The sequence below is a fragment of the Panthera onca genome, chromosome A2 (genome assembly GCF_046562875.1).
Source record: "Panthera onca isolate mPanOnc1 chromosome A2, mPanOnc1 haplotype 2, whole genome shotgun sequence".
NCBI lineage: Eukaryota > Metazoa > Chordata > Mammalia > Carnivora > Felidae > Panthera > Panthera onca.
Window position 1 is genome coordinate 234402 of NC_138340.1, and position 24496 is coordinate 258897.

The 24496-nt window shown below is 62.9% G+C and overlaps 1 protein-coding gene across 1 annotated transcript; it reads left to right on the top strand.

The window, feature by feature from the left end:
* The first annotated feature begins 1905 nt into the window (after window positions 1-1905).
* HCN2 (hyperpolarization activated cyclic nucleotide gated potassium and sodium channel 2) lies at window positions 1906-24496 on the top strand. Its single transcript, XM_078443779.2, has 8 exons — window positions 1906-2584; window positions 13216-13639; window positions 14169-14330; window positions 14969-15187; window positions 16617-16763; window positions 20571-20811; window positions 21064-21228; window positions 23053-24496. Exons 1-8 carry the CDS (start codon window positions 1965-1967, stop codon window positions 23760-23762), a joined length of 2688 nt encoding a protein of 895 aa, XP_078299905.1. The 5' UTR covers window positions 1906-1964; the 3' UTR covers window positions 23763-24496.

Consider the following 24496-nt stretch of genomic DNA (forward strand, 5'->3'; position numbering starts at 1 on the left):
AAGCCTCTGGACATTGCCGCCCCCCCCCCCCCCCCGGCACCTTTTTCCTTCCTTTCCTGGCCTGAGTTGCGTGGCACTGGCCACCTTCTAATTATCTATGAAACGTAATGTTTACTGTGTTGACTGTCCCCTCTGCTTAACTGTTGGCCTGTGAGAATCAGTTCTGAATTCCAGCCCCTGATCAAGTGCTTAATGAAGATTTGTTGAATCAATGAATTGAATGAATGCAAAGAACACTGTCCTGGGCAGGTGGTGACCGGGTTGGGAGACGCACGCTGGTAGCCATCTGGCCCAGGGTGGAGTCTGTGGGAGGAAGGGGAGTTGTTGGGACCTGCGGACAGGGTCCCCAAGGCTCAGGAGGGGCTGGGACCACCCCCCCGCCCCCCAGGCGACTCCCAGGTCCAGGCCTGCCTCTCCCACCCCCAGGCCTGGTGGGTCCTCAGGCTGGGCCACAGGCCGCCTCCCTCCCGCTCTCAGCCACAAGCCCTGGGGCTCTGGCGGCCTGCCCAGACTGACATGCTCCCAGGGTGAGCATAAAAGGTCCCCCTTCAACTGGAGCACACATCTGCCCGGGGCGGGCCGCAGCCTGGCACTGCCAACCCTACTGCCCATCTTCTCGCCACCACCTCAGGACAGAGAGCAGCCCTGCCCGCCCACCCGCCTGGCCGCAGGTCCGGCCGCAGGCAAGGTGGCGGTGACCCCAGGGAGGCCAGGCCTGCCTCATGGAAGCACCGGGGGGCCCCGGGGCTCGAGGCAGCCTGGTGGGGGCTCAAGACATCCCGGCTCAGTCCCTCTCTCAATCACCAGTGAGCACCCACCATGTTCAGGGACAGTTACATCTCTGCTCTCGTGGACCCAACATCCCAGCAGGTGGGTGTGCCCACGGAACAGTGCTATGAAGGCTGGAGGCTCCCGGAGGCCAGGTCGTGCCTTCTCCTCTCTGTCTCCCTCCATCACCTGCCTCTCAGGACGCCTCTCCCCCACTCTGGTTGAGCCCGGTTAGGGACGAGGGCCTAGGGACCAGGGGCTAGGGCCTGTGCTCCCATGTCACTTAACAGCAAATAAGTCCCCAACCTGGTTCCTGGTCCCGGCGCAGAGCCTCAGGTGTCCTCCCAGAGGTGGGGGCTGGGCCCAAGAGGCAGAGAAATGGGGCAGTCGGGTGGGACTCCCATGTGGGCATCTGTGGGAAGTGGGCAGGGACTCTGAGTTCCCCTCTATGATCCTGGGACCCACCAGCCTTACAGGAGATCCCAGCCCTCCATTGGATTTTAGGGGGCAGGTGCCAACACCAATGGGTGGCTCTTCCTGTTGGCCACAGTTTTCTTCACACGCAGGAGGCGAGAAAGACCTGGAGACCGGCCGCATGGACCCCATTTTGCCCCTCCGCACACAACACACTCCCACGGGTCTTTCCAGGGCCCTCGAATTACAAAGCCAAGGCCCTTCTGGCCTTTAAAAACATCCTTCTTATTACGGAAATTCTCACTTACAGAAAGGAAGGAGGCTGGCACGGGGGCGGTCTCGCTTCCCTGCGCCTGGCTGTGGCCTCCAGGCGGGTAAACCCTGCGCGCGGGGAAGATCCCTTGCGAAGGTGGAGCGCGGAGGAGGCTCTGGTCCCCGGGGCTGGGCTCAGTGACCTTGGACGTGTCCTTCCGCCTCGCGGGCCTCAGTTTCCCTTTCTGGAACGAGGCCTGAACAGGTCTCCAAGGCCTCAGGCCGCGTGCCCTTGGGCGGTCACCGACCCCGCGGCCTCAGTTTCCCTGGCGCGGGGGTCTGGGCGCGGCGCACCGGGAGGGGGCGCGGGCAGAGGCGGGGCCCCCAACCCGCCCCTGCCCCTGCCCCTCCCCGGGGCCCCGCCCCCGCGGCCCCGCCCCAGCCCAGGCCCCGCCTCCCCCCCCTCCCTCGGGCTCGGGCCGGCGGCGGCGGCGGCGGCTCCGCTCCGCACTGCCCGGCGCCGCCTCGCCATGGACGCGCGCGGGGGCGGCGGGCGGCCCGGGGAGAGCCCGGGCGCGACCCCCGCGTCGGGGCCGCCGCCGCCGCCGCCGCCCGCGCCCCCCCAGCAGCAACCGCCACCGCCGCCGCCGCCCGCGCCCCCCCCGGGTCCCGGGCCTGCGCCCCCCCAGCAGCCGGGCCGGGCCGAGGCGGCGCCCCCGGAGGCGACGGACGAGAGCGGCCCGCGGGCCCGGCTCCGCAGCCGCGACAGCTCGTGCGGCCGCCCGGGCACCCCGGGCGCGGCGAGCACCGCCAAGGGCAGCCCGAACGGCGAGTGCGGGCGCGGCGAGCCGCAGTGCAGCCCCGCGGCACCCGAGGGCCCGGCGCGGGGGTCCAAGGTGTCGTTCTCGTGCCGCGGGGCGGGCGCGGGGCCGGGGCCGGCGGATGAGGCGGGCAGCGAGGAGGCGGGCCCCGCGGGGGAGCCGCGCGGCAGCCAGGCCAGCTTCATGCAGCGGCAGTTCGGCGCGCTCCTGCAGCCCGGCGTCAACAAGTTCTCGCTGCGGATGTTCGGCAGCCAGAAGGCCGTGGAGCGCGAGCAGGAGCGCGTCAAGTCGGCGGGGGCCTGGATCATCCACCCGTACAGCGACTTCAGGTGTGGCCCCGGCGGGCGCCGAGGGGGGCGCCGTCCTTGGAGCACCTCCGGGAGGGCGGGGCTGCGCGCCCCGTGGGTGACCTCGGGGCCCCTCGGTGACCTCGGGCGCGTCCGAGACCCGCCCCGTAATGGCCTGGGCGCGCGAGGCTCCGCCCTGGGGCAGGGGGGGGGGGGGGCTCTGGGAAGCGCGCGCAGGCTCCAGCGGTGACCCCTGAGCGCCCCCTCCCACGCGCCCTGACATCCCCATCCCTGCGGGATGGGCGCGCGTCATGAGCCGCAGGACCAGGGTCTGAGCGCGGAGGGGCGGAGAGGACGAATAGAGGGGAACGTGGGCGCAGGGGAGGCGGCAGAGCGGAAGGAAGGAGGAAGGAAGGGCGCCCGGGAAGGACGTGCCTGGGAGAGGCCGGCGGAGAAGGGGTTAAGCAAACGTGGCTCGCTCCCAAGGTCTCCACCTGCGCCCCACAGCTCAGGGAGGCGCGTTCCGGTCCGCGGGCCTGGGTATTGCGCGAGGAGAGGGCGCTGAGCGTGCTGGGGTCCCCAGGCTGTGTTCTCTGAGCCGCAGCAGCCGGAGCCACTGGGTGGCGTGCCCATGTGTCAGTGGGTGTGTAGACGTTGTATGTGTTCAGGCGGTTGATAGGTGCAAAGGCTCAGAGCAAGGCCCAGCGCAGGGTCACGGCTGAGTATGTTTGTGGTTCTTGTTCCTGGGTGCGCGCCCTGTGGCCTGCAAGCGTGAAGCGTGCATATCACTGCAGGCTATGTGTGTGATGGGGAGCATGTGACTGCAGGGGGCGTGGGCCGAGCGATCTAGGGGGCAGGCGGGTCCCTAGGGGCGGGCGCGCGCGCGCGCGCGCGCGCGCGCGCGTGTGTGTGAAGTTAAGTGGCCGTCAGGGAGGTGTGACTTGGCACGCAGAGGGTCTCCACGGGGCCGAATCCCAGGGCGGGCGCGGCTTCAGCACCACGGACAGCAGCCCACAGCGCTCTCGGAACCGCGGGTTTCATCAAGCTCTGGGTCCTGCCGGGAGCCTGAGCCCCTCGCCCCCACCCGGGAACTTGCTCCGCACTTGCTCCCGGACGTCCGGAGCTGGGAAAGGGGGCTGTGGGATTCTCCCCCGTTCTGACCCTTCCGCAGCCCCAGTGCTTGACAGCTGAGGAAACTGAGGCTCCAGGGGCACACAAGTCAGGGACAGAGACTGGGATTCCACCTGCCCACTCTTCAGACCTTCCCTGGGGGGTGAAGACGCCCTTGACCAATGGCTTCAGTTCTGGGAGAAGCCACGGGTGGGGGGACCTGGGGTGTCCGAATGAGGTGCATCTGGATGGTCCTGACCTGCACAGGGGCTCCCCATTCCTTGCAGGTGGTCCAGGCTGGGAGAACTTGGGTCAGTGTTTCTGCTCACGTTCCAGCGACCTGGCCAGCTGGCTGGGAAGGGACATCAGGGACATGGGGGGGGGGGGGAGGGCAGGGGAAGGTGCCTGCAGAAAGTAGCCATTGCCCTGGGTCTTCTCCAGCACGTCTGCCTGCAGCCAACCTCCCCTCCCCCCCACCACCACCTGCCCTCTGCCAGCGGTGGGGGACCCTGGGCTTCCTCTTGGCTGCAGAAGGGGCGGCTTACAGCCTGGGGGGAGGGGATGCCAGGGGGAGGAGCTGGGCTTCCCGGTGCTTGTGCCACTTGGAGCATGGTCACCTGTGAGGATCTGGGCAGGCCACGTGGTCTGGGCTGGGCAGATAAGCTGTAAAATAGGGTTGAGCAAGCAGGGGGATGGGGACTAGGGGAGACACTGTCAAATTGAAAACAGGATATTTCCAATCTGGGATGCAGTGGGGCCTCTACAGCCCCCCATGTCTTAGTGGAGGGCTGATTCAGTATGGACACAGGCCCCAAGCTTCCTGAGGCTGCCTGGGCGGCCCAGGTGCCATGGCAGCGCCTTACTAATACTGATTCAGTCATGTCGGCTGTAAAGTGGGAAGGGCACAGAGAAGTTAAGTCACCTGCCCAAAGCTACACAATGAATCGGGGCAAACTGGGGGTTCGCACCTGGGCAGGCTGGTAGCCCAGCCTCTGGCCGCGTCCCATCCAGACCGGGAAGACACGGGAAGGAAAAGGCTTGCTGGAGACTGTTCGAGATATCGGGGTACCCGAAGGCGGGCTGCAGATCATTGCTATGCTTCTATGCGTGTGTGAGTTCTTGTAAGACTACTCACGGAGCAAAAGGCGGAGCGGCCTTTCTGGGTCCGCTTTTCCACACTTGCCCCCTTGAGATCTGACCCGACGGTGCCTGCGTCCACACACTGTGCAGGCTTTAAAGTGGAAAGAGATTCTGAGGTGCAGGCTGCCACGCCAGCCCCCACGCCTGCCCAAGACCAGGGTGTCTCCGCTTCCCTGAGCTCTCGCCGTTGCTTGCCTGTGAAGCTCTTCCCGTGCGCACCGGCCCGGCCCCCACCCGGCACGGAGAACGGGACGACGGGCGTCCGCTGAACTGGAGCCGCCCTGGCACCGCCTCGTGCGCAAGCCGCCATACGCCTTCCAGGGCGTGGGGTGCTTGTGGAGGCCTCGAGGAGGGGGAGCTCTTGACACGTGGGAGTGGACAGAGGAAGGTGTCCGGGAGGGGAGAGCGTCCGGGGGAAAGGCCAGAAGGCAGCCGTCTGCAGAGGGCCCCGGGCTGCCTGCGGCTGGGCTCGCGTCCTCTCTGGGCCTCCCGCCTCGGTTTCCCCAAACGTGAGAGGTGGTGGTGTGAGCAGAGGGGGGTGTGTGACTTGCTATGCCATTCCGGCCCCTCCCCCTGCTTCCCTGGAACGACCAGCCTTGGCACACGCTGTCCCCTTCCGCACCCCTGCCCGCACCCCAGCTCTGACCCGTTGCCGCCTTGTCTCACGGACGCGCTGCCGACACACCCCGAAGCGGCCGTTTTCACTTCATGTTGCTGGCCTGCCTGCCCCTCAGCGCCTGCCGTGGGCCTGAGGGCCCGTGAGGTCCCCGTCACGTCTGGGGTCTCAGGTGTCCGCGAGCTCGCTGAGCTCACACAGGCGCTCCGTGCTGCCCATGCCTGGGCTGCGATGGACCAGCCCAACCCCTTCTGAGGCTGTTTCTCCGCGCGGAAACCGGGCGTGTGGGAGGCACCAGGGCCAGGACGGAGAAGCCCGGGTGCCTGTTCCAGAGGGGCTTGCAGGGGGCAGGGGTGGGGGGAGAGGGGGAGCAGGCGGAGAAACAGGTCCAAGGGACAGAGGGAACAGTTTGGGCTTGGGAGGCTTGGTGTTCCTTCTGGGCACCCTGAGGTCCGTGCCCGAATGGGAACAGGTGTCAGAACAGGAGTGCGAGGCAGGGGGGCAGCCACGGGGCCGCTGTGGAGGGCCACAGTCACAGCCGGCACCTCACGGAGTCCCCTCCCCTCCAAAAACATGAGAAAATAAATACAGTTAATTCCTGTTCCTTTCACCTGGAGCAGCACTGGTTCTAGAGGGCAACAGGCCCCACGTGTGTGAAGCTCGTGGGGAACAGTGGGTGGGCAGGGGCACCCCGGCGAGGGTGGCCCCTGTGGGGCCCGGCTGGGACCGACGGAGACGATCATCACTCGTTCTGGGTTGTTTTCCCCCACCGCCTCCTCATGTGGTTGTCACTCTGGTACCTGAGGCAGCCCCGGGGCCCCGGGGGCCCGGGCCGGTCTGGAAAGTTTGTGCGAGTGGCTTTCAGCTTGCTCCTGTCTGTAAGTGCCTCTGAGGTCTGATCTGAGTCTCTGCCGCTGCTGACTTTCCTGCCACGGTCCCCAGGTGTCTACCGCTGGGAGGCCCCGTGTGAGGGGAAGAGATGAGTCCGCCCCTTTCCTGCCCCTCAGAGGCATTTAGACGGAGCCGGGACCAGTGGACGCTGACCTGTATCTGCGTCACGTCCTCTGGGGTCCCCGGGGGACCGGGCCGGTGGAGGGGCTGGTCTGAAGAACCGGGTGGGGCTGGAGGCCCCTGTGTCCTACCCCAGATGGCCTGGCGGATCCGGGGGAGATGAGTGTGGGAGCACTGTCTGCGAGTCCCCGCATTGACTCACGGGAATAAATCCTGCATCATCCGGGGTGGGGGGGCGGGGGCAGGGGTGAGACAAGGGTTTCCCTGGCCCCAGACCCAGCACGGAGGCTCGTGGGGTGGGGACAGGGGACGGATCCACTTCCCCAGGTGAGGGTTGAGGCCCGGGGCCCACCTGGTGGAAGGAAGGAAGCTCCACGATCCACATGAGGGGTGAGAGGCCACCTGTGGCCGAGGTCGCCCTCCTCTCTCCAGCGGGCTCCTGCCAGAACTTGGAATTTCCGGTCCCTGCTTTGAAAACCTCATGTCTCCAACCCCCCTGCCCCAGCATCATGGGGACTGGGCCTCCTCAGACCAGACCCGGCCTCACTTTGCCCCAAATCTAGCCACTACAGGCCATTCCGTCTCCCTCCTGCCCCCTTCCTAGCCTCCCCGCTGCCGGCATGGGCCTCTCAAGGTACATTTGTCCGTCTTTCCCTCTCACTTACGGCCTCCCAAGGGCCTGCAGAACCCAGCTCCTGCCCTCAGCCATTTCCTTTCGTGCCTACTCTAGCCCCAGGACGCCTGGCCAGCCTTGAGAGGGGAAACCCCAGTGCAGCCACAGGACCTTCGCACTTGCTGCCTCCTCTGCGTGGGGCACAGGGTCCCCTGAACTCTGTCAAGCAGCTACTTCTCCGTTTTCTGCCCAAGTGCCATGCCCTCTGAGAAGCCCTCCCCGCCCACTCTGAAGCATCCCGCTCACTTATCTGTGGGTGTGGAATGTCTGTCTCCCCCACCCAGCCTGGGGCTCTGAGGGAGAGCTGGGTCCGTGTGGTCGCCAACCGTCCTCCCAGCCTGGCACACACCCTGCCCCCACAGCCTGCCCAGGCTCGGGCTCACCCAGGAATCCGCTGATCTTTCCGGGAGGTGTCTTCCTCACCTAATCCCTGACACCCGACTCGGATTTGAAACTCCATAAGGGAGGGCTCCTGCCCGCCCTGGCCCTAATCCCTTCAGATTTGCCTGATTTGTAATTCCTGGACTGCTTCCTGCCAGGTTCTTAGTGCTGGGATCCTGCGGTGGGGTGGGGGGTGGCGGGCTGCCTTGGTTCAACAGCCCTTACCTGGCCTGGAAGTCTTTGCACCCGGGTTCTGTCCCTCAGCACTCGCCGTTCAGGGTGGGGGCCCCAGCCGAAGTCCCGTGCCCCTGTGGGTGCATGCGGGCGCATCTGGGACAGGGCTCCAGGACCTTCTCCCAGCGGCAGGGCACTGGAGCGGAGACGTCCTGGGCCTGGGGGCTGGGGGTCATGGCTGTCGAGCCCCGAGCCCCCTGGGAGGCCCTGCATCGTCCCAGTGTCCCTGGGGCTGAGCCTGTGTCACTCAGCCAACAAGGCCGCTGCCCTCCCGGGGCTGCGCTGGAGACAGAACCGAGGGATCCGGGTGTTCCCACAGAAGCAGGGGCCCCTCTGGGGCCTCGTTGTTATTTGTCAGGGAAGGTTTTTTCTTTTAATGTTTATTTATTTATTTTGAGAGAGAGAGACAGAGAGACCGTGCGAGCAGGGAGGCGCAGAGAGAGAACAAATCCCAAGCAGGCTCCAAGCTGTCAGCCCCATGTGGGGCTCGATCTGACAAACCGTGAGATCATGACCTGAGCCAAAATCAAGAGTCAGACGCTTAGGGGCGCTTGGGTGGCTCAGTCGGTTAAGCGTCTGACTTTGGCTCAGGTCATGATCTCGGGGTTCGTGGGTTCGGGCGCCACGTCAGGCTCTGTGCTGACAGCTCAGTCTGGAGCCTGCTTCGGATTCTGTGACTCTCTCTCTCTCTCTCTCTCTTCCCTTCCCCCTGCTCATGCTCTCTCTCTCTCAAAAAATAAATAAACATTAACAAATATATATATATATATATATATATATATATATATATATATAGTGGGATGCTTAACCGACTGAGCCATGTTAGGGAAGATTTTAAAATATGGGATTTAATTACGGTCATTGAAGGCCCTGGGTAGCTGAAAGCTGACCGTGAGCCAGGCCTCTGCTGGCTGCCTGGGGAGGCCCTTGTAGTCCCTGGGCCCCAGTCCTGCTGGGGTGGCCCAGTGAGGGAGGGCTGCCAGGATTGGGCAGATGAGGCACTGAGGCTCAGAGGAGAATGATTAGTCCCAGGCTGTGCGGCCCAGGAGGGAGGTCAGGGGAGGAGAAGGGGAGGGGCTTAGGGGGAGGACCGGGGTTCCTCTGTCCCCTGACCAGATCCTCTGCCCCAGTCCTTACGTCCCCCTTGGTGGGTGTGTGCAGGGCCCTCTCCCTCCTCCTGTCCCTTTCCAGGGGACCAGGGGGCTGGTGAGGACAAGGGTCAGGGCCTCGGGCCCCTTTTGGGGCGTCCTGGTTGGAGCAGGTGGGGCACCCTAGTGATGGACCTGGGGATTGGGTCACTCTGCCCCAGAGCTGCTTCAGAGCCCCTGTCCAGTGCTCTGTCCTCTGTGGTCTGACTCCTCATTAGCCCAGGGGACACCATCCAACCTGGGAAGACAGCCTGGATAGAGCGACAGGCCCAGGGATCGCTCCCCCAGGGACGAGGGGCCGTGGACAGGGCTCCAGGCCTGCAGGAAGAAGGTTAGCCCTAACCCTAAACAGGCGGGCAGTAGACAGAGGACAGGTCCTGAGGGCACCAGGCCTGGATCTCGGTTCTTTGCCCCCACTCCCTGGCGGGGCCACCTCTCTGGTCTGTCAGTGGGGAAGTGTGATGCTCGCTCCTACCCGCATCCCAGGAACAAGGGAGAGAATGTCTGTGAAGAGTCACCTGTGAAGCCACCTTGCACTCTGGCCATTTAGATTGTTTCTAGACTCCCCCTGGTGGTTTCTAACCGCCCCCCACCCATGGTTTCTAGGTCCTCTGGCCTTCTCAGTTACTTTTTCCCTCTTGCTCTGCCCCAGGCGTGTGCCGGAAGTGGGGGAGGGGGCAGGGCAGGCCTCAGTTCAGAGAGGGTGAGGGGTGGGACTACAGTGGAAGCGCTGGGAGGGAGGGTGGGGGGCAGGGGCAGCAGGCAGGTGGGGCCCCTCATCCCGCGCCCCACACCTTGCCTAGATTCAGGCAAAGGAAGGTCCTGAATTTTTAGCAGCCATTCGATTTTGCCCTTAATACCCACCCCCAGGGCACTCAGTCCTTTTAGCTCTCAAGGCCTTCGGGTCTTTGTCCCCATCCCCAGGCCCTCCCATCACAGCCCAGCAGGGGCCTCACGACCACCACCGAGAGGAGGCTCCCGCTGCAGGTGCGGGTGGGACAGGCTCATGGAGGGCCCTCACAGGCTGCCACTCCCCGGCCCCTTTCTCCCCAATGGAGAGAAGAGTGGGGGTCCCAGGGGCTGTGGGACTGGCGCACGGCCGCACCCACCAACAGCCCAGAGAACTGGGTGTCAGCCCGGGTCTGGCCGCTGCCACCGAGGTGTTAGACGTTGGGTGCCTTCCAGCCTTTGGCTCTCGAAGACTGAGCTACTGTGAACATCTTGGTACAAATTGCTTTTTAATTTTTCTCTCTTCCTCTTGGACAGTTTCCTTGGGATCACTTCCCCGAAGTGGAGGGCCTGGGCCAGCCGGCACACACGGGGCTAACCGCTGCTCCCCGCAGCGCTGCCCAGAAAGGAGCTCCCAAAACACAGAGCTCACTGTGGCCAAGCCAGTCTGCAGCCTTCGGCTTTTCTTCAAGTTTTTGTTTTTTTTTTTTTTTTTTTTTTTTTAAGTTTGCTTATTTTGAGAGAACGAGCATAGGTATTTCAGCCAGGGAGGGGCAGAGAGAGAGGAGAGAGAATCTTAAGCAGGCTCCTCGCTGAGCATGGGGCCCAAAGCGGGGCCCAGTCCCAGGACCCCAAGACCATAACCTGAGCCGAAATCAAGAGTTGGATGCTCAACCGACTGAGCCACCCAGGCACCCCTGGGTCTTATGGCTTTTCATTTATTTGTGCTAATTTGGGCGAACGCTGCGGCCCATGGACCCCTCCTCTGCCCCTCCAGCCGGCCAGCCAGCAGGAGGATCCAGGGAGCCGCAGCCTTTAGGGGCCTCTGGGGCCTGTCCCGCCCACAGGTGACAGAGCTTTCTCTAAGTGGATGTGGGGACCCCACCGTGACGGGGAGGGCACTGGGCCCACGGCAGAGCCCTGCACAAACCTGTCTGGGAGAGTGACGACCTGGAGAGAGCTCACAGGGCTGACGCGATCCAGGGGTGGGGGTCTCTCTCTGCAGTATTCAGTAAGAGCAATTTAAAATAAGCGACTTTGTTCAAAATTCGAGACTCTCCTTTACCTGGATCTAGACAGGATGTGTGGACCCAGACCCCAGATCTGGGGCACCCGCTCATCACGGAGACCCCCAACCCATAGCCTCAGAGTTCTTTTTTTCTTTTATGTAACATAAAATTTGGCATTTAGTCATTTAAAAGTATACAATTGAATGGCATTAAGTACATTCACAGTGTTGTGCAGCCATCACCACCATCCATATCCAGAACTTTCTCATCTTCCCTAAAACTCCCCAACCCCCACGAGCCCCCCTTCTGTCCGTGGATGAGCCTGTTCTGGACGTTTCACACACGCGGACTCACACCCCACGTGGTCTGTTGTGTCGAGTTCCCTCCCTGAGCGTCGCACGTTCAGAGTCCGTCCGCGGGCGGGGGGCGGGGGGACGCCTCGCTCCTGTTCGCGGCCGAGGGATGTGCGCGTGCGCGGGGCACACGGTCGTCGGTGGACGTGCGCGTGCGCGGTGGACACGCTCATCCGTGGATGTGCGCCTGCGTGGTGGATGCACCTGAGGGGCGTGCGCGTGAGCGGTGGCCACGTTGTGTGAATCTGCTCCCCCACCGAAGTTTCCACCTTTGGCTTTTGTGAAGCCTGTTCCTGGGAACACGCATGCGCAGTTATCCTTAGGTGCCTGTTTTCAGTTCATGGGGTTCACACCTAGGAGTGGAATTGATGGGTAAGACCATGATTCTATTTTTTTTTTTTTAAGTTTTGTTTTTATTTATTTATTTATTTATTTTTGAGACAGAGAGAGAGAGAGCATGAACGGGGGAGGGTCAGAGAGAGGGAGACACAGAATCTGAAACAGGCTCCAGGCTCTGAGCTGTCAGCACAGAGCCCGACGCGGGGCTCGAACTCACGGACCGCGAGATCATGACCTGAGCCGAAGTCGGACGCTTAACCGACTGAGCCACCCAGGCGCCCCAATTCTATTTTTTTTTTAAGCTTATTTATTTATTTTGAGAGACAGAGCGAGAGCAGGGGTGAGGGGTGGGGCGGGGAACAGAGAGAGAGTCCCAGGCAGGCTCCTCGATGTTAGTGCAGACCCTGACTAGGGGCTCGGTCTCATGAGCCATAAGATCATGACCTGAGCCAAAAGCAAGAGTCAGACACTCAACCGACTGAGCCACCCAGGCGCCCCGCTACCGTCTGGACTTTTGAGGACCTAACAGAACAGTTTTTCCTTGGAGTCGTTTTGATTTGCATTTTCTCGATCGGTGCTGTGCTGGGCATCTGTCCACGTGGCCCTTCTGAATCTGTATGTCCTCATGCTTTGTTCAGAACACCAAGCCCAGCCACCAGCAGATGTCCCTTGAGTGGACAGGCCTTTCCCTGTACGTGCTTCCCAGGTGGAGTGTGGAATCGGCCTCAGGGACTTGAGAGTGGAATCCGCCAGTCAGCACTTTTTCAGGAGAATTTGTCACATGAAATGCCCTCTCTCAGCCTCTCCCAGCCACCCACCTCCAGCCTGGGGGGCCTAGGCCTCTTTCCCCCTGCCTCCCGCCCCCCAGGGTGCTGCCTGAGATGGAAGTTGGGCCAGGAACCCCTTCTGGTGCCTCACTTGATGGCCTGCTACTCAGGACAGTGTGTGCCCTGCATGCCCCGCCCCCATCCCGCACCCCAGACCCTGTCGTCCCCCACTGTGCCTGCCCCCCCTTGCATGCCCACCGCCCCTTCCTCCAAAGCCCCCTACTCCCTGCCACCCCAGCTCCTCCTTGCTCGTCTCCCCTTTTCTTTCTCATACGGAATAGTTTTTTGGACACTGACCCTGTGTCTTGCACATTGAACTTTTTTGGTCATGGGAAAGTTTTAACCAATTTGGGGGGCACCTCTTGGGCTCTGCCAGGTCTCCTGCCTTTTTTTTTTTTTTAATTAAAAAAATATTTATTTTTGAGAGAGAGAGCACGCAAGCAGGGGAGGGGCAGAGAGAGAGGGAGACACAGAATCCCAAGCAGGCTCCAGGCTCTGAGCTGTCAGCACACAAATTGATGGGGGGCCTGAACTCACCAACAGGGAGATGGTGACCTAAGCCCAAGTGGGAAGCTCCACCAACTGAGCCACTCACGCGCCCCTCTCCAGTTTCTTTAAGGAGGGAAGGTCGTGGGCTGGCTAGAGGAACCCAGGCTGTGGGGCCCCGCGGGCAGTGGGGGTCATCAGGGGGTGGGAGGGCTTCCTGGAGTTGGGGGACACACTGTGATTCGAGGCCCAAGTCTTAGCTTGGAGGGGGCGAGATCCGGGCTGGCCCTCGAGGGCGTGTGTGTGCTCGCGCGCGGCGGTGGGGACAGCGTGCCCCGCAGCTGCGTGCCGCGTGGGCCAAGGCCTGGCGGCGTGACGGCCCCCGCTTCGCCCCCAGATTCTACTGGGACTTCACCATGTTGCTCTTCATGGTGGGAAACCTCATCATCATACCTGTGGGCATCACCTTCTTCAAGGATGAGACCACCGCCCCGTGGATCGTGTTCAACGTGGTCTCGGACACGTTCTTCCTCATGGACCTGGTGCTGAACTTCCGCACGGGCATCGTGATCGAGGACAACACGGAGATCATCCTGGACCCTGAGAAGATCAAGAAGAAGTACCTGCGCACGTGGTTCGTGGTGGACTTCGTGTCTTCCATCCCCGTGGACTACATCTTCCTCATCGTGGAGAAGGGCATCGACTCCGAGGTCTACAAGACGGCGCGCGCGCTGCGCATCGTGCGCTTCACCAAGATCCTCAGCCTCCTGCGGCTGCTGCGGCTGTCGCGCCTCATCCGCTACATCCACCAGTGGGAGGAGGTGAGCGCGGGCCCGCGGGCAGGTGCTGCGGGCCGGGGAGGCTCGGGGAGGGGCTGCGAGGGGCAGGGTCATGGGGGCCCCAGGCGGGGCCCTCCACGCATTCGCGCCCCCCCCCCCACTTCATTCTGCCCTGTAAAAGGGGGATCTCGCCCCCCGCCCCCACTGGCGGCAGCGAAAACAGGCCCAGAGGAGCGAGGTCACGCCCCCTCTGCCCCGAGTGAGCCGCTTCTGGACTGTCCTCCAGCCCGCTGCCGGCAATGTCGCCCCCAGTTTCTGGGGCCGCGGCAAGGCTCCGGCGGGGGGGGGGGGGCAGCGGGTGGGGACGGGGTGGGAGGGGACCCGGGCCACGCGCTCTCGTCAACCCGGAGGGCAACCGGCTGGGGGCTGGGGTTAGAGCTTGCGGTGAGGCGGGGACGCGCGTCGCGGGTCTCAGGGGCTGGGGGTCCGGGCCCGGGGGCGTCTTCCTCCTACTGCGCTGGTGGGTGAGAGGCGGCGGGCGGGGGACCCTCACGCCGCGCCCCGCCCGCAGATCTTCCACATGACCTATGACCTGGCGAGCGCGGTGATGCGCATCTGCAACCTCATCAGCATGATGCTGCTGCTGTGTCACTGGGACGGCTGCCTGCAGTTCCTGGTGCCCATGCTGCAGGACTTCCCGCGGAACTGCTGGGTCTCCATCAACGGCATGGTGGTGAGCGCCCGGCCCACCGTGGCGTGCAGTCCCCGGACCCCGCCCACCCCAGTGCCGGCCTCGGGTGTGCACAGTCCCCGCCCACCCCAGTGCCCGCCTCGGGCGTGCACAGTCCCCGGAGCCCACACGGTGCCCGCCTCGGGTACATGCAGTCCCCAGAACCCGCTCCCCCCAGTGCCCGCCTCGGTGGCGTGCAGTTCCAGAACCCCCCCCCCCCCCCCCCCCCCGCCCCGCAGTGACCGCCTGGGTGCTCTGGTGACTTTGAGACCTTCAGACCCCAACCGCTGAGAGGCGGCTTGTTGACCAGAGTGCCTAGGACAGCTTCTGGCACCACAGATAACGTCACCAACGTTTCCTCTGTGTCCACTGTTTACTTACATACACCATGTCCAAGAGGGCTTGTGGTACCCTAACCCTGAAGCAGGGAAGCATTATCTTGGGCCGGAAGAGGTAAGAACCCACCCAGGGAGGGCGCAGGCACCTGTGAGGATTCCCGGCTGAGACGCTGACCACTAACAAGGGCGAGTCTCGGGGCCAGACGTGGGCCCAGATGGCAGGATGGGCGGGTGGGGCCCCTGAGGTCAAGGGACTCCCTGGGGTGGCGACCGCAGGCCCACCTGCCCCTCGTGGCTTTGCAGAACCACTCGTGGAGCGAGCTCTACTCCTTCGCGCTCTTCAAGGCCATGAGCCACATGCTGTGCATCGGGTACGGGCGGCAGGCCCCCGAGAGCATGACCGACATCTGGCTGACCATGCTGAGCATGATCGTGGGCGCCACGTGCTACGCCATGTTCATCGGCCACGCCACCGCCCTCATCCAGTCGCTGGACTCCTCTCGGCGCCAGTACCAGGAGAAGGTCTGAGGGCGGGCAGAGTCTGGAGGTCTGGGGGGCCCACCCTGCTGTCCCCCAGCTCCCTGTGTTGTGCCTAGGACAGGGGCCAGCAGGGAATGTGGGGGCCGAGGACCCTAGAGGGGTCCGTGGCTGCGATTAGGAGGCGTTAGAAGGTCCCCAGGACAGTGAGGAAGCTCGGGGCCCTTTAGGAGGAGGGCAGTCGGGAGCCTGGGTGGGAGACATGGTGGGAAGGGTTGAGGGGGACACAAGCTGAAGATAGGGCGGGAGCTGCGGTGGGAGGGGGGAGGTCCCAACGGAGCAAGGCCAGTCCATGGCGCATCAGGGAGCCCCTGGGGGCTGCCTAGGGGGCGGGGCTCACCCCAGGGGTCTCTGGGCCAGCGTGGGCGAGGCCAGAGCAGGGAAGCACAGAGAGGAGTCCAGGAATCCTGGGGTCGCTTGAGGACGTGCTGGGTGACTGAACCCACGGAGGAGGCCCCTGGGGGAGCAAAAGGATGTCTGGCCCCTCGGACCTGGCCTCTGGGCGGGGGCAGCCCCCCTCTGGGGGGGTGGCGCCAGGGCCCCCGGAGGGGGGCAGGCGGGGCCAAGGGGAGTGGGCAGAGGCCCGGTGTGCTGGCCCTTTCTCGAGTTCTGCCTCGAGCTCCACCCTGCCTCAGTGTCCCCCTTCAATGCCGAGCTGTGCTCGGCTCTCCGGGACACAGCCCCGTCCGTCCTGCACTGCTGCCTAGTGGCCGGTCCTGGCTGGGCAGCTGCGAGCGCCCCCCCCCCCCCCCCCAGCCCCACAGCAGCGCCGGCTGGGTCGCCCGGGTCAGCTGGGCCTGGTGCCAGGCGCCCCGGCTGTCCGGAAGCCACGGGTCTCACACCCAAACATGAGCTGGTGCTGCCACCCGCCTGGCATCACGGGTTCCGCTGAGCTCAGGGCAGCTGTGTCCGGGTGGAGCCGGGGCGGAAACGGGGCTGGGGGCACCCTGGGAGCACCATCCTGGGGACAGCAGGGCCTGGCACCCGTCTAGTGCCCACAGCCCCGCCCTGCTCAGGAGGGGCTGAGCCGGTGGTTTCTGGAAAGCTCTCTGGGGAGGGGAGGCAGGGCCACTGACCGATGCGGGAGCCTCTGGGATGGGCTCCGGCATCCTGGGGGACCTGGGGAGTCTGGCCCAGCCCACTGTGAGGGCCTAGAGCCAAGCTGTCCCCCCACTTCTCGGCGGGGGGGTTCCCAGAGCAAATCCAGGACACAAAGAGTAACTTACCTTCGTATAAGCATGTGCCAAATATTGCACGGGTACCGTTAAATATTTTTGCCGTTTATTCGAAATTCAGAGTTAACTGGGCACCTCGTGTTGCCGTTGTTGAAGCCGGCAGGCGTGTCTGGGCTGCAGCAGGGGCCCCCGGAGGTGGCAGCCGCTGACCCGGGTCCCCCCTCCCCCCACTTACACAGTACAAGCAGGTGGAGCAGTACATGTCCTTCCACAAGCTGCCCGCCGACTTCCGCCAGAAGATCCATGACTACTACGAGCACCGCTACCAGGGCAAGATGTTCGACGAGGACAGCATCCTGGGAGAGCTCAACGGGCCTCTGCGGGAGGTGAGGCGGGGCCACGGGGCTGTCCCTGCTGCCAGGCCCTCCTTCCTGGGGTTGAGGGGGGGGGGGGGGCTGGCCCGGCTGCAGCTAGATGTGTCCTCAGGCTCTGACCCTCAGCAGGTGCCCCTCTGTGAGTCTCCACGTGCTGCACCCCCACGATGCCCCTCGGCGCCCCAGACCCCGCTTCTGCAGAAGTCCTGGGTCCCCCACAGCCACTGCCCGATTCCCCTTACCCCGTCTGGGGTCCGAGCTGGACAGAGGGGAGGCGGCCTGGAGCTGGCGAGCCCAGGGTGGTGGTCGGGCTTTGCTAAGCACAGGAGCCCTGCCGAGCACCAGCTTTGGGCGCCGGCTCTGCCGGGACAGCCTGTGTGACCTCTGGCGAAGTTCTGGGGCAGCTGTAATCAGTTCCCGCCAGCTGGGCGGCTTCACACCCCAGAGATGTGTTCTTTCACATTCTGGAGCCTAGAAATCCGAGATCCAGGTGTGGCGGGGCCACGCCCTCTCCAGAGGCTCCGGGAGGGGGGTCCTTCCTGCCTCTCCCGGCTCCTGGTGGGAGTCCTCGGTGTCCCTTGGCTTGTGGACACCTCTCCCCGATCTCTGCCTCTGCCGTTACATGGCCTCCTTCCCTGTGTCCCCCCTCCTCTCTCTCTCTTTTTTTTTTTTTTTTTTTTTTTTTAATTTTTTTTTTCAACGTTTTTTATTTATTTTTGGGACAGAGAGAGACAGAGCATGAACAGGGGAGGGGCAGAGAGAGAGGGAGACACAGAATCGGAAACAGGCTCCAGGCTCCGAGCCATCAGCCCAGAGCCCGACGCAGGGCTCGAACTCACAGACCGCGAGATCGTGACCTGGCTGAAGTCGGACGCTTAACCGACTGCGCCACCCAGGCGCCCCTCTCTCTCTTTTTTTTAATGTTTATTTATTTATTTATTTATTTTTGAAAAAATTTTTTAACGTTTATTTATTTTTTGAGACAGAGAGAGACAAAGCATGAACGGGGGAGGGTCAGAGAGAGGAAGACACAGAATCTGAAACAGGCTCCAGGCTCCGAGCTGTCAGCACGGAGCCCGACGCAGGGCTCGAACCCACGGACCGCGAGATCATGACCTGAGCAGAAGTCGGCCGCTCAACCGACTGAGCCACCCAGGCGCCCCTAATGTTTATTTTTGAGAGAGAGTGTGAGCAGGGGCGGGGCAGAGAGGGGGACAGAGGATCTGAAGCGGGCTCTGCGCTGACAGCAAGAGAGCCCATGTGGGGCTCGAACCCACAAACCATGAGATCAAGAGTCGCATGCTCTACCCACTGAGCCAGCCAGGCGCCCCACAACGCAGTAGCTCTTAGTGTATTTAGAATCGTGCGGCATTACCCTCGTCTAACCCACAGCACCCTTGAACCCCAGGACACCGCTGGCGGCTAGTTGTCACCCCCCATGCCACCCCCCAGCTCCTGGCAAGCCGTGTTTGATCACTATTTGCTCACACGGTTCCAAGGTCACATTTACAGGAACACGTATGTCCAGACAATCTCTGGCTCCTGTCCTGACTTCCTCCTGCCACATCTCCCATTTCCTTCTTCGATGCAAAACCAAGGCATGGCCACCGCTCTCAGCTGCCTTCACTGGACCCTTCCAGCTGTGGGGGCCTCCAGGCACCGAGGCCCCAGGGTCCGCCCTCCTCTTTCCCCTGAGCTTCTGGCATGCACCTCTGGAGTTCTGCTCATGTATTTGGGACGGGGCTGAGGGGTGAGGGGAGGGTCCAGTCCCTCTGGGCAGCCAGCAGCGCTGTGAGGCACCCAGCCCCAAATGCACACGTGAGAGGGGCGTCTGGGCTCTTTATGTGATGAAAGGCTGTTTTGTGTTTCTCCTTCTGTGAACCGGCCATAGGTTGCGTTTGTATTTCTACAGAATTTTTTTGATCCTTTTGTCATCTTACAAATCCTTTCTGTATGGAGGACTTCATGTGATGCAAATCTGCACCCCAATGGCTTTTAACTTTGCTTATTGAGTGTGTGTGCGTCTGTGTGTGTGTTTTGCCACGCGGGATTTTCATGCTCTATGAGTGCTTGCTGTACACAGCAGGTGTTAAATGTGTGCCTGCTGCACAGAGTGGGTGTGCAGTGGTCAGTGTCTATCTTCTGTACACAGCAGGCGCTCTGTGTGCTTCCTCCTGACACTAGGTACTCAGTACCTAATCGCTGCACAGAGTAGGTGTTGAATACCTACTCTCTGTATACAGTAGGTGCACAGTACATGCTTGCTGTGCCACCCAACTGTGGGGGTTCACCCACACTTCCTTATAGCACTTGTGTCGTTTTGCTTGTTGGGCTCATCCTGGACTATCCTGTGGGGACGGGATGCGGGTTCACCTTCTGCTCTCGGGCTGAGACGTCTGGTTTGGCCTCGGAAGTTGTGGGGCAACCCTCAACTCGCTGCGTCGTGCTTGGGCACGTTTCTGGCCTCCTGGTGTATCCCGCCAGCCCGCCTGCTCTGTGTGCCAAGCCCACACGGAGTCTGGAGGCCGCACAGCGTGTTTCAGTGTGTTGGGGGGTCAGTCGCCCCTTCTGCTCTTCGGCACGAGCAGGCTTCCCTGCGATTTTTGCTCATTTGTTCTGAACGGCCTTGCGTAGCTTCAGTAATTAACAAGCAAACCTGACGGTGTTTTCTTTGGGAGCACGTTACATGTGTGAATGAATAGGGAGAACGGTCGTCTTTCGTCCTCCTGACGGTGACGAGCTCTGCCTAATGACTGTGTTCAGCCTCCCACCGTGCCTTTCGGGGGTCTCTCCAAGTTCCCCTCATACAGGTCTGGACATTTCTTAACCTCGTGCCGTGCTGTTTTACTTTGCTCCCTGTGCTGGTGTAAACGGTGTCTTCCCATGTGCTGTGTCTTCTTCCGAGTGGTTTTTGTTTGTATATGTAAAAGCTATTGAGTTTACTTTTAAGGTTAAGCTTCCCTTTTTATTGAAATGTATCTTACAGAAAAAGTGCCCACGTCGCGAGGGCACGCTGGACGGATGAGAGCGAGACCCTCGTGTACCCACTGCTTGGATTGAATGTGGAACACTTCCACCCCTCTCAGAGGTTCCTTGCCAGGGGTGACCATCACCCCGGTCTCTGCCACCACTGATTCATTTTACAGCTCTTGGGTTTTTATGTTGATTTTTCTAATCGCTTGCTATTTTGACTCTTAACGTTGTAGTTGTACATGGGGTCTTTTGGATCTTCCAGGTCCGTCATATTAAAGGAGATAGTAAAGAGATTTAGTGTCACTGTTTCTTTCCCAGTTCTCATGTCTCCGATTGCCTTTTTCTTGTCTAATTGCACAGGCCAGCATTGCTAATACAATGTTAAATGTTAAATGGCAGGGTATCACTGCACATTTTTTTCTTGCTCTTGCCCCTGGCGGCAAAACCCTTCAATGTCTGCCCTGTAAGTAAGACGCCGGCTTTCAGCCCGAGTATTTGAAACTCCTTCCATGGGGCGCCTGGGTGGCTCAGTCGGTTAAGCGTCCAACTTCAACTCAGGTCACGATCTCGCGGTCCGTGGGTTTGAGCCCCGTGTCGGGCTCTGGGCTGATGGCTCAGAGCCTGGAGCCTGCTTCGGATTCTGTGTCTCCCTCTCTCTCTCTGCCCCTCCCCCGTTCATGCTCTGGCTCTCTCTGTCTCAGAAATAAATAAACGTTAAAAAAAAAATTAAAACTCCTTTCATAGATGAAGAAACTGCGGGTCTGCAGGAGAGGCAGCCCCTGAGGGAGGGCGAGACGGGAACAAAAACCTGCGCCCCGTGTCACCCCCTGCTTCCTGCCCCTACAGGAGATCGTCAACTTCAACTGCCGGAAGCTGGTGGCCTCAATGCCACTGTTTGCCAACGCCGACCCCAACTTTGTCACGGCCATGCTGACCAAACTCAAATTCGAGGTCTTCCAGCCCGGGGACTACATCATCCGAGAAGGCACCATCGGCAAGAAGATGTACTTCATCCAGCACGGTGTGGTCAGCGTGCTCACCAAGGGCAACAAGGAGATGAAGCTCTCCGATGGCTCCTATTTTGGGGGTGAGCAGGGGACCAGGGGCTGGTGAGAGCTGGACCCCCTTCCTGGGGGTGGGGCAGGCGGGGAGCCTGCAGGGGTGATGCCGTGGGCGTCAGGAAGGACCTGCGGAAGGGCCCTACTAGCAGAGGGGAGGAGGCGGGACTGAGCCCGGCGGCTGTGCGACCCGGCGGGGGGGGGGGGGGGGGGGGGCTGGATAGGGGCCGGCAGGTGTGGCCAGGAAGCTGAGGTCGTCTCCCTCCGCCGCGCGCGCGCAGAGATCTGCCTGCTGACGCGGGGCCGGCGCACGGCCAGCGTGCGCGCCGACACCTACTGCCGCCTCTACTCGCTGAGCGTGGACCACTTCAACGAGGTGCTGGAGGAGTACCCCATGATGCGGCGGGCCTTCGAGACTGTCGCCATCGACCGCCTGGACCGCATCGGTGAGGGGGCTGCTCGGGGCGGGGCGGGGCGGCGGGGCGTCCGGCCGAGATAAGGTGGTGTGTCCCAGCTGACCGCAAGTCCCCTTGTAGTCCCCAGACCAGACTCTCTGACCTGCTTTGTCCCTTGGCCGAACATAGTCCTGGTTCCCCAGGAAAGAGCAAGTGCAGAGTGTTTCCAGTTGTGCAGAACTTCTGCTCACTTGGCAGAGATTTGTGTGGCACCTGCGGCGTGCCAGGAGGTGTGGACGCTGGACCACGAGGCTGGCTCGGAGGCCACCCTCGGGCTTATGTCACAGAGGAGGGGGTGGGGGTGGCAGGGCTTCTGCGTGATGCTGAGTAGAGGCCAGGCTGAGTAGCTGTTGCCAGGTAGAAAGGGACAAAGTACGTTCTAGGAGTGAACACAGCATGCGCAAAGAAAGGCCTGGGAGGGGGGAAGGAGGCCCGGAGCCCAGGGAGCTGGAGAAGCTGGGAGGTCGAGGAGGCAGGCAGGGACCAGGTACACGGGACCTACTGGGCTGCGGATGGGAGTTTGGACTGGGAGCAGTAGGGAGCCATGGATGATTCCGGGCAGGGGAGGGTAGCATACAGGAGAGAGACGGCGGCCTGGCCTCGGGTGTAGGGAGAGCCGGAGGGTAACCTCGGCGACGGTCAGGAGGTGGGGCCCTCAGCACTTGCTGCTGACTAGACACGCGCGTCAGAGAGGTGGTGGCCCCCGGTGCTATTTTTGGAAGTGAAGACAAGTGGGAAAGGACTGGTGGAATGCAGCGGCGTTAGAGGAAAGACTTCCGCATCCAGAAAGCATTCAATTCGTGTTTGCATACAACAGGCACTCACCAACGTGCTCTATACATAGGTGCTCAGCATACCCGTGAGTGGCAGGCGCTTAGAGGGCTTTGCGATACACAGTAGGCTCTCGACATACGCTTGCTCCATATGGTGCGCACTTAGCACCCGGGCTGCGTGCAGGCGAGTGTTCTAGGTGCGTTGCTGTATACTGCAGGTACTCAATACACGCATCCCTGTACGTAGGAGGTGCATTGCCTGCTCGCTACGGTGTCTCATACCTGCTTTGTGTACACAGCAGGCACTTTAAGTGCTTGCTGTACACTGTGGGTGTGCAATACGTGTCTCCTGTATGCAAGAAGTGCCCCGGGCATGCTGGAGGTATACAGCAGGTGTCTCATGCCTGCTTTGCCTATGCAGTAGGTGCCCTAATGTGCTTGCTACACACAAGTACTTGATTCATACTGTATACAGTAGGTACTCCATACCTGCCTGTTACATACAGCAGCAGGCCATGCGTGCTTATTGTACACAGTAGGTGCTCCGTTTTGCTGGCTACACTACACACAGAAGACACTTGGTACCTATTTGCTGTAGGCAGGAGGGGCTCCATGCACGCTTGCTGTGTAGAGAGTGCTTACTTGTACCGAACGGTTTCTTGACGAGCGTGTGCCAGCTATATGTCGTAGGTGTCCGACACCTGCCCGCTGCTCTACGCTGCACGCTCTCCGTGCGCTTGCTCTGTACAGCAGGTGCTCCGTACATGCTTGTCGTGCACAGCGGGCGCTCAGATTCTGGCCTAAGATGCGCAAAAGGTGCTCGGTGCGTGTCAGCTACAGCAGGTAGGTAGGTACGAGCGGGGGCGTGGTGCACACTGGCCGTGCCGAGTAGGCGCTGACAGCCTGACGCAGTGCACGCAACGGTGTGCGCCCTGGATGGACAGAACAGGTGCCCAGTACCTGCGGACCCACTGCGGGAGGCGCGCCGCGGATGCACACGCCCCAGGGCTGCAGCCCGCTGACGCCCCTGCCCCGCCCCCAGGCAAGAAGAACTCCATCCTGCTGCACAAGGTACAGCACGATCTCAACTCGGGCGTGTTCAACAACCAGGAGAACGCCATCATCCAGGAGATCGTCAAATACGACCGCGAGATGGTGCAGCAGGCAGAGCTGGGCCAGCGCGTGGGCCTCTTCCCGCCGCCGCCGCCGCCGCAGGTCACCTCGGCCATCGCCACGCTGCAGCAGGCCGTGGCCATGAGCTTCTGCCCGCAGGTGGCGCGCCCGCTCGTGGGGCCGCTGGCCCTTGGCTCGCCACGCCTCGTGCGCCGCCCGCCCCCGGGGCCCGGGCCCGCGCCCTCCGCCGCCGCCGCCGCCGCCTCGCCGGGACCCGCGCCCGCCGCCAGTCCCCCGGGCGCGCCCGCCAGCCCCCGGGCGCCTCGGACCTCGCCCTACGGCGGCGCGCCCGGCTCCCCCGCCGCACCCCGCGCCGGACCCGCGCTGCCCGCGCGCCGCCTGAGCCGCGCCTCGCGCCCGCTGTCGGCCTCGCAGCCGTCGCTGCCCCACGGCGCGCCCGGCCCGGGCCCCGCGGCCTCCGCGCGTCCGGCCAGCAGCTCCACGCCGCGCTTGGGGCCGGCGCCCGCCACCCGAGCCGCCGCGCCCAGCCCGGACCGCAGGGACTCGGCCTCGCCCGGCGCCGCCGGCGGCCTCGACCCCCTGGACTCCGCGCGCTCGCGCCTCTCGTCCAACTTGTGACCTTCGCCGCGCCGCCCCGCGGGCCCAGGCGGGCCGGGGGCGGGGCCGTCATCCACACCAAAGCCATGCCATCGCGCGCTGCCCCCGGCCGTCGTCGGCCGCCCGCCCCAGAAGCCATAGAGGAGTCCTAGGTAGTTGTAGTCGGACGGGCGGGCCGGGGCGGCGCGGCAGCCCCCTCCGAGCCCCCGCCGTGCCCTTCATCGCCCTGCGCCCACCCACATCGTCCTTGCCCCCGGCGGCGGCCTCGCCTGAGTGCGTGCGAGGGGGCCCCCCTTCACCTCGGTGCCTCAGTTCCCCCAACTGTGAAGCGGGGACGGGGACGGCCCCGTGGCCGAAAGGAGATGGCTGTGGAGTCCTGCCCGCCCCCACCCTCGTAGGTGGCCCGTCCGATGAGGATTCTGTTTTTTAAGTGCAATACTTGGCCCGCCGGCTTCCCGCTGCCCCCATCGCGCTCACGCAATAACCGGCCCGGCCCCCCCCCCCCACCCCACCCTCTCCCCGACCCCGTCCGCGCGCGGCCCGCGGTGACCTCCCCCCGGAGCGGGCACACCCCGCCCCCTCCGGCGCCCAGGGGCGGGCAGTCCTGGCTGCGCCCGGGCGCGGGGGTCGGAGGTGAGGCCGGGCCGCCGCGATGAATGTACCGACGGGCCGAGGCAGCAGCGCCCCCGCCGCGCTCCACGCCCCTGACCCCCCACACCCCCATTCCGCGCAATAAACGACAGCATTGGCGTCCA

Excerpts from the sequence above, each read along its gene's own strand:
- HCN2 (XM_078443779.2), top strand. The coding sequence starts at position 1,965 with ATGGACGCGCGCGGGGGCGGCGGGCGGCCCGGGGAGAGCCCGGGCGCG. Across the intron at positions 16,764-20,570 it reads TCAACGGGCCTCTGCGGGAG|GAGATCGTCAACTTCAACTG; the intron begins GTGAGGCGGGGC and ends CTGCCCCTACAG. Across the intron at positions 21,229-23,052 it reads CGACCGCCTGGACCGCATCG|GCAAGAAGAACTCCATCCTG; the intron begins GTGAGGGGGCTG and ends CCCCGCCCCCAG.